The 9138-nt window shown below is 38.9% G+C and overlaps 1 protein-coding gene across 1 annotated transcript in view; it reads left to right on the top strand.

Annotated features, from left to right (window-relative positions):
• hhex (hematopoietically expressed homeobox) overlaps positions 1-5114 on the top strand; it is a 9843-nt gene extending 4729 nt beyond the window's left edge. Inside the window, exons 2-4 of the mRNA XM_015057370.1 lie at positions 2123-2301; positions 4253-4303; positions 4392-5114. Coding sequence (XP_014912856.1) covers positions 2123-2301; positions 4253-4303; positions 4392-4655 — 494 coding nt within the window. The 3' untranslated portion in view covers positions 4656-5114. The remainder of the gene's footprint in view (positions 1-2122; positions 2302-4252; positions 4304-4391) is intronic.
• The last annotated feature ends 4024 nt before the right edge of the window (positions 5115-9138 follow it).

The following is a 9138-nucleotide window of genomic DNA, read 5'->3' as shown; positions in this document are numbered from 1 at the left end:
AATTGTTTTCCCGTTTTGGGGGGCAATTCAAACTTCCGATTTTCTCCAGTTTCCTGTTAGCTATGTGGAAAAAAAAAAAAAAAAAAAAAAAGCACACACACACACACACACACAGTGTACCAGGACCACAACCAGCTGGAGACTTTTGCACAGTTTTCCCAAAGAGTTTCTGCGCATGATGGCTGACCACGCACACATGAGTCACGCTGTTATTGTGACAGACATTTAGGGCCACAATAGCTTCAGGCATATCCATTCAGCACGCTGGGGTTGCGCTGGGGGCCCTGAGTTGCCGACCTTGACTTGTTCTCCGGGGGCCCATTGTTCTGGAAGATCAGAAGAATCCCCTCTATCATGAGCAGCTGATTGTTGGTCTGGAGAAGTGATGATTGGTGTAAATATCAAACAGGCCTGGTTGGACTCGGCTGAGTTCAACTTAAATTAGATAAGATTGATAATGAATATAGGACGGTCCTCTGAAGTATAGTGATTTTGGGCTAGTGAACAAGCCGGGCCTTTTTCCGTTCATAGCGGAAGCTGTGAGCCTGTCGATAGGAGTAAATCTGCTCTCAGAAGCTGTTAAATGTTTTCCTGTCTCACCCCGGCCAGCCGCTTCCTCGGGAGGCCGCTGCACGCTGCTGATTATTTTATCGACATCCTCAATACAGACATATTCAGGAAACACTCGGCCTCTGATAGCCCGGGATCCGTTTTTCACATATTGTTGCACTTCCTCTGCCGGGCCCTGCGAGGATGTGGCTGACTTTCTTCATGGCAGGCGGCGAAGCAGAGAGAGAGGAGGAGCGGGAGGAGGGGGCACCCCGGGGCCCGTTGGGACCCCCACAGCAGAGATGGAACAAGAAGAGCCTGCTGGTTCCAGACTGAGTTGCATGCGCGGCTCACAACCTGATCACCTCTAAACAGACTCCAGATCAGTTTGTTGGAATTATGCAATAATCGGGTTATTTTAATGGAGGTCTATAATTATTTTTAAAAAGGAGCCGCTTTGAAGTCAAACAGGTTTATGCAAAAACTGCAACAAAATGTGCATAATTTATACTTTATTTTACTTGTAATGAAAATATATATAAAAGTTTGCAAATAACTATAAAATGCAGTTTGTTTGTAATTGTTCAGTTGAGTTTATTTTAGCCTTCATTGGGACTGATTCTGGTTTGTTTCACATTTCTCCAGTTTTGTGATGATTAAACTGAAAACCGTCTGAGCGTCGATTTGATGCTGAAATCTGAACAGATGTGAGTCCAAAACTTCTGTTTTTGGTTTCTGAATGATTATTCAAACAGTTTATCATTTACCTAAAACCTTCACAAAGAATCAACACGATCCACTGACAGGATGTGACATGAGTCTGTTTGTTTGTTTGATTTACCATAAAAACTATTAACACACAGTAAAATTGCCGGATACTAAAGTTGAGCTTGTCTTCGATATCAGGCCACTATCACCTTTATTGGCTTTTCCACAGCTTAGACAATCCTTCTGGTCATAAGAGGGTGAAAATACCGCAGATTGCATGAAAAGCTGCACATGGCATCATATTAGTGTGAGTGAGACCAGGCGCCTGCTCAGTGGATAGCTGCCCTCCTCGTCTGTAATCACAGCAGAAAGCAGGAAGCACATGAAGCGGATATTTGGCCATAGTTTTCACTCTGTCACGACCTTCCTGAAAAGGCAGCATGCAGCAGGCGGCTGGCTGCTGTTGTTTGTTCCACACCATTACTGGGAGGAAACTGCGCTGATTCCGCACATCTATGCGGTCTTTTTCTCTGCAGAAGCTCCAAGTATTGCTTTCCTTATATGGGCTTCCCCTATAATCCAGGATGCAATTAGAAATTCCAATAATCACATATGAAGCTTTGTTTTTGTTGTGTTTATTTCTATATATTTTAATTTTAATAATGGGTTTTAGTTTGCTCTGGTTTCTGTCTGTATTGTTGAATTGTTGTTTTCCTGTGAAATATCTAACATCCAGCAGCAGCAAAACTAAAGCTGGAATCGTCTGACTGGGCCGGGTCACTGAACAGAACACGGCTGATAATGCAGTTGTGTGTGTGTGTGTGTGTGTGTGTGTGTGTGTGTGTGTGTGTGTGTGTGTGTGTAGGGAAGCCCCTGTTGTGGAGCCCATTTATCCAGCGGCCCCTACACAAGAGAAAGGGAGGCCAGGTCCGGTTCTCCAACGACCAGACCGTCGAACTGGAGAAGAAGTTCGAGACGCAGAAATACCTGTCCCCTCCGGAGAGGAAGCGTCTGGCCAAGATGCTGCAGCTCAGCGAGAGACAGGTGAGGAGGCCGAACCTGCCCAGAACCAACCGAACTTTGTTTCATCTCAGCCTTTTTCCTCCGGGAAGACGGGAGCTCTGTCTGGCTTCAATAATAATAATAATAATAATAATAATAATCTTTCTTCTTTTTTTTATAAACGAGAAAGCTTTAAAAATCCTAGCCGCTGAATGCGCCTCAAAGTTATGCGTATTTTTTTCCCCATTTAGCCATAAACGTCAGCTTTGTATTCGATTTGAAAATAATATTTTATCTATTTTTATCTAGACTTAATTATTTCTCCTCTTTTTACTTCTGAGCGGGACAAACACCAACCCTACCCGCTGCGGCTCGGCTGGCGCTAAAAATAAAAGACGATTATAAATCCAAATTTTCCATATGGGTATGAATAACTTTGGGATTACTAACTGTGAATGTATATTTTTTTACACTTTTTAAAACAATAATTGTTTAATTTTAAAGTAATTTCTTAATGCGAAAGGACTGACTGAATAGCAGTTCAGAAATCTCGCTCTGTTCGGGATGGATGGACATGTCCTCCTGGACTGTTATCGTTAAGTGTTTTTGAGAGACTAGGAACAGACCTCTCATGCTTTATGTTTAGTTAAATTCAACTATTTTAAAAGTTTTATTATTATTATTATTATTATTATTATTTGACCTTTATTCATACAGGTTGCCTCATTAAGATCCAATACCTCATTTACAAGACAGAGCTGTAGTTAGTAGTATAACCGAGGCTCTTCCTGAGCTGCAGTTTAACCTCAGTAAATAAAAGCATAAAGTCTGATCAGCTGCAGGAGACGGGAGGGGAGCATTTTCCTAAAAATTCGGAAAAAAAAAAAAAACATGCATAGCAAATTGAAATGACAATTGACATTGACATTTCGGGCAAGTCATTTATTTTGAGTTGAATTTTAATGTGACATTTTTCAATTCATTTTAACCATAATGAATGTATCCCATGTATCATTTTTCCATCTCCCGTTCACATTTTTTCACACTATAATTAATAAATGTTCTTTTTTAATTCCTTGATGATGACGTTTCAGTGTTTACCACTACATAGTAAACTGACTGATTTGAAGCGCTTTTCTAATCATCCCGACCAAACCAAGTTTTTTACACCGGTAGTAAATGAATCAGTAGTGAAATTGGAATTATTATTATTATTATTATTATTATTATTATATAGGCACAAATAATACACGATAACAAACAAACCGAACAGAGCAGCAGTCCCATGCATGTATCATGGTGATTATGGCGTAAACTAATTTGCAACTCTTGTCACTATACGGGCTTTTCTAATCAGTATATAAAAACTATTAGAAAGTGAAATAGTAATTAAGTTAAAGTTAAGAGCCTTCAGGGCAGAACATTAGGCCTGCTCTTCCCACTGACCCAATGAGCCTACATGAGGATCATTCTTCTAAAATCTCTACTTTATGCCGATTTTGCATTAAAAAAAACACATCATGTAGACGTTTAATATCCACCTGTCGATAAAACCAGCAAACAGCTTCAAAACTAAGAAAATTACGCATTTATTATGATTGATAAAGCGAGTACTGAAGTTTGCTGCCGTTCATAGCAATAGAAAAGCAATTATATTTTCTAATAATTCTTTGACCGTTTCTAAAAATACCTAGCTGCAGTGAAGAAACAGCTAAGAATGATCAGCGATCATACGGGCTACTTTCTATTCTATTGTTTTTAAGCTAAGAACTAGCATGTGTTTAAATTGTATAGCGATGTTTTTTTTAATTGATATTGTTATGCTTTATTATTTTTAAAGTGGCACGAATTTGAATCACCTCATTATTTGTCAACTTTGTTTTCTAAGTCTTAAACATTACATTGACTTTTTTGATGTTTAATTCTGACAATGTAACAAATAAAAAATTGTGACATGACAGGCAAAGAACATCCGAGTGATTTTGTGTTTCAGGTGAAGACATGGTTTCAAAACCGACGAGCCAAGTGGAGAAGATTAAAACAGGTGAAGAGCTTTTTTAACAAAGAACTGCCAGATAAAGTCAGTAAAAACATCTGCGTGGACTTTAAATCCATCTTCCTATTTGTGGCAGGAAAATCCCCAGGGCGGTAAGCGGGAGGTGGAGGACGACAGCGTGCTAGGGAGGAACTGTAAGTCGGATAAAATGACGGAGCAGGTGGGGATCCAGAGCATGGAGCACCCGCAGACAGGCCCAACCCCTCTGCTGGCCCCGGGGGGTAACCGTTTGCACTCTGGGTCTGTGCAGTCCCCCACGGAGCTGGACTCTGATGTGTCCGATGATTCAGACCAGGAACTGGATATAGAAAACAACAGTGAGTTAACACTAAACCCATAACTGTGCAGCATAGGTCAGACGGCCTCTCAGTGTTCCGGCTGGATGATGAACTCTGTTTCTAAAACTAGCTTTCTGTGCCTTCCTGGGAATGCAGAAATAAGTTCAAATAAAAGACGCTACCCGAACTTGGAAATGTTTTCAGTTTTGGGACTGGAACCTTGTATTGCTTTATCTCCAGCCATGGCTAATGCTGCTTTTTGCAGCTCTGATTCACAGATCTGTTTAACATTCAGTCCTCGGCTCTGTGCTTACCTCTTGTATATGATGTATAGTTTTTGGGTTGCATTAGTAGTGACTACTAACGATTACTGTAAATATATGGTATTTCCCTCTATCTTTTTTTTAAATGTATTTTCAGATTGTGATATACAAATTAATAATCAGTGAAGCTTACAATGTGCTTTTGGAGTCATGTTTAAAAGACGTTTTCTGACCTGAATAAAGACATGTTAAATTACATTTAACATAAATGTCATTTTTGTTAATCGGGACGAAACTGCTTTTGAAAAAATAAAATTTTAATTTACAGTTAGCTGCGTGACTGGATTTTTACAGTTTATGAACTTCAAATATTTGAATAGTACTAATACTATTCAAGTACTATTATTATTATTAATAATAATAATAGTTATTATTATTATTATTATTATTATTATTATTATTATTATTATTATTATTATTATTATCTACATTTAAATTATAAAATGTATTAACAAAGGAAAATACCAATATATCTCTTTTCTTAATACTTGGATGTTAATCCTGCTGTTAACATAGTTTTAGCTGACTGAGGTGCACAAATGTATTTGTATGAAAACTACTTTAAATCATTTTTAATCAAATTAGATGTGCAATGATGTGCAAAATCTGTGCAAGGTTCAAAGAAGACTTATTTGTACAGATTTGAGTAAATTGACTTTGTTTCAGTTTTTGTTTTATTTGCTCTATATTCTTGTTGCACCATCGATCATAGAAAAGATTCCATAATCCCAAACATCTCAGCGATTCTGTTCAAATCTTCTTTAGCTCCTGTCTTAGTAATTGTCATATTACCAAAACACACGCACTTCCAGCTTTTAATTTAAACCTAATCACTGTTCTTCACTGAGCTGCTGCTCTTGGTCCCCAGATGCTGAAATAAAGACAGCCACAGATTAGCGAGCCATTCGGTCCATGTTGATTGTTGTCCCATCACCACATCCAACTTCAAATAGCTTATCAAGCTGCCATGCAAACAGTATGAGTGGGACTTTTTCAGTGAGTAGATTAGGTTAATGATTGACTGAACCTTCAGAGAAGCAGGAACAGAGAGAGCTGATAGACATGAGACACAGACCTGGGTTGTTCACATGCAGGACATTTTCACAGGAATAAAAAATGAGCAGATTTCAAAATAATCCTAAAAATTCTGTAAATGCAACCCAGACCCGTGACTCTGTGTGATAATGTGATGCATATCCAGTAATTGGCTTGTTTGGGTAACATTACCAAGGTTCAATGGCCTCCACATGCAGGACTATTCTACAGTCAACAGAACATTCATTGATCTCAGCTTCTGTATTGTGTAATGGTTCACAAATTGTGCAGAGTAAAGTCAACATTCGAAGGAAAGCACACACAGTTGGTAGGTGAAATGTTCAGCAGCCACACACACACACACACACACACACACACACACACACACACACACACACACACACACACACACACACACACACAAAGGATATTGATAAAGAAATCAGGAGTGATCACAGAGGTTTGTTTTCTAACATGATAAAAAGAAGGCAGCTTTTATGTGAAGCTGATGGGTTTAAGCAGAGCCAGTCTTCCTCGTTTTGTCAATTCAAGCACCAAATGAAGAACAAATACAAGGTGATTAGAGTCTAATGACTAATTCACACACATACATTTCAATGGAATGTTTGAAGAGGTAATGAATGAGTGAGGAGTATTCTGAGTCAGCCCAGTGTGTGAGGGTGAGGTCAAATCTGACTGTCAATGTTTCCCTATGAGAACACTAACTGTAATTGAAAATGGACAGTTATGTCTTTACTCGTTCATATGTAACGCTCGACATGTTTAATGAGGAAGACTTGGAACTGAAAGATAATCAGATAGATTAAAAGTCAGATTCCAGTGTGCTGGAGTATTTTAATGAGACATTTATCAACACTTCCGTTTTATCCTTCCTGATTATGAAAGCTGTCATCTTGTACCAAATCTTCTTTTCCAGTCTATATTTAGTTTGTTGCCATGTTTCTATGAATGGCAGTGCATTAAAAAAGTAAAATAATGCAATTTATTTATTGCTTATTTAAATATGGAGCTCAGTGACAGAGGAAATAAAACAGAACTGACTGAAGTGAAAATAATGAGAAACAATCAGATCCTGAAATTATATAGAGATTAGACAGAACAAGGCAATGTCACTAAAACATACCGACTATATTTTCCTGTGTGTGTGTGTGTGTGTGTGTGTGTGTGTGTGTGTGTGTGTGCGTGTGTGTGCGTGTGTGTGTGTGTTTGGTGGTATTGATGGACACAAGTTAATGTGTGGATGTATTTGAACGACTGAGGAATGTGTTGACTGTTGACCTTGGCCAAATGGAAGCCATTATGTCCCCCTGCTGAGCCCCCTGCCACTCCCCCCCCCCTTCCCTGACTCTGTTAAACTGATAAATTAATGAGGGACAACACTGCTCACATCGATACTGGTGTCGCCAGCAGGGACGGAGGCTCATGTGGAGAGGACACACAACAGAAAAAAATGGTAAGACTTTGATGAGAAGTTACTCCTTAACTGTCTTTATGTCTAACCCAATTTCATTCCTTTGATTTCTTAAAGACAAAAGAACATGAGTAAAGAGAAAAGTAAAAAGTTAGTCCCTCCACTCTGAGCCAGCCAGCTTCCAACACTTTGACAAGAAGAAACATCTGAAGGCAGCCTGGTAAAACCAGCTCCTTGTCCTCCAGAGGGTCTGGCTTTTGAGAATCGATTGCTTCCCTCTAGGTGTGGACTGTGTTGACGTTTTAAATTTGACCAAATTGGTAACATTTGTCCATGATGTGTGTAATGTGCCCATTCGACACTATGAAGCTTACTGGAAGTTCCTTGTGCTGTAACCAACCGTCCTCCACTGTGAAGAAAGAGTTGATCTAAACGAGGTAACTGTTAATGTTAATTCAGTATGTTGGAAGTGTGACCAACATGAACCGATAGGCTTCGTTCACTTCCTCTGCTGCCATTGGTAAAACTACAGGCAAATTCTAAACGGTGTAGAAAATTGACGTCATCCTTCACAACTTGTCCTTCTGTTCTCTGATTTGCCCGATTGAACCTGGACTGCTAGAAGAGGTTTTGGGCCATGATGGTATTTGTTGTTCAAGTCTAAAAATGGTGCACAAGCAGAAATCTAAAATATGAACCATTTGGATCACCTAGAAAGAACGGGAAGCCACAAGTGGCACAATTAAATGGATTTTTAAAAATCTTAAAATAGAGTTTTTGCATGTAACTATTTCTTATAAAACTTGACACACGTGTCTATTAATCCATATTATCTTAAGAAAATAATAACTCTATAAATTTCTTTAAGTCTTTTGCAACAATTTCATATCTTTTTACCCAGTCATGAGCTGCAGAACTTTGTGAATTTATAATATCTGTCCTCTGTACAAAAGTCACTCAGTGTGGCAAAATATACTACAGAATAGGTGATTGGTCTGCAGGCGAGTTTCAGTGCAGGTTAGCCATGTTAAAATGTTTGAGTTTTTAGTCAATGAAACCAAAAAACACTAATTTATTTCCGGAAAAATAATTTCAAGAGATATTTATATTTTTATGTGAACTTTTACCGTAAAGATTGATTTAAATTTTAATTAGATTCCCCAATTTAATTATTTACTTTAGTAATAAATTAAGACCTTTAAAATACATTGGAAAAAATGTTTCATATACAGCTCATGAATGTGGTTCTTGTCATTTTAAATGTTTTATTTAAAATGGGAAGAACCCAAGAGGACCCACCATTTTATATGCAACTTTCAATCTAAATAGCACCATTGAGCTAGATTTAAATTTCAGGATATTTGCTCCTTCTTTACCAAATTCAGTTTATGTCTAGTGCCAATTCACAGTACATTGTCTCAAGGCCCTTTACAAAAAATGTCCATTCATCCATCCATTTTCTTCAGCTTATCCAGGTTCATGTTGCAGGGTAGCAGCCTAAGCAGTGAGGCTCAGACTTCCCTCTCCTCAGCCACTTGGGCCAGCTCCTCGGGGGGAACCCCAAGGCGTTCCCAGGTCAGCTGAGAACCATCGTCCCTCCAGGGAGTCCTTGGTCTTCCCCAGGTGTCCAGGAGGCATTCTGTCCAGAAGCCTGAATCACCTCCACTGGCTCCTTTTGACGTGGAGAAGCAGCAGCTCTACTCTGAATCTCTACCAGATGACTGAGCTTCTCACTATCTCTCAGTTAGAGCCCAG

The sequence above is a fragment of the Poecilia latipinna genome, unplaced genomic scaffold, assembly GCF_001443285.1.
Source record: "Poecilia latipinna isolate Pla-1442-1.1 unplaced genomic scaffold, P_latipinna-1.0 Scaffold1456, whole genome shotgun sequence".
In the NCBI taxonomy this organism is placed as follows: Eukaryota; Metazoa; Chordata; class Actinopteri; order Cyprinodontiformes; family Poeciliidae; genus Poecilia; species Poecilia latipinna.
Note: the sequence above shows the minus strand (reverse complement) of the source record. Positions and strands in the feature narration are given on the sequence as shown.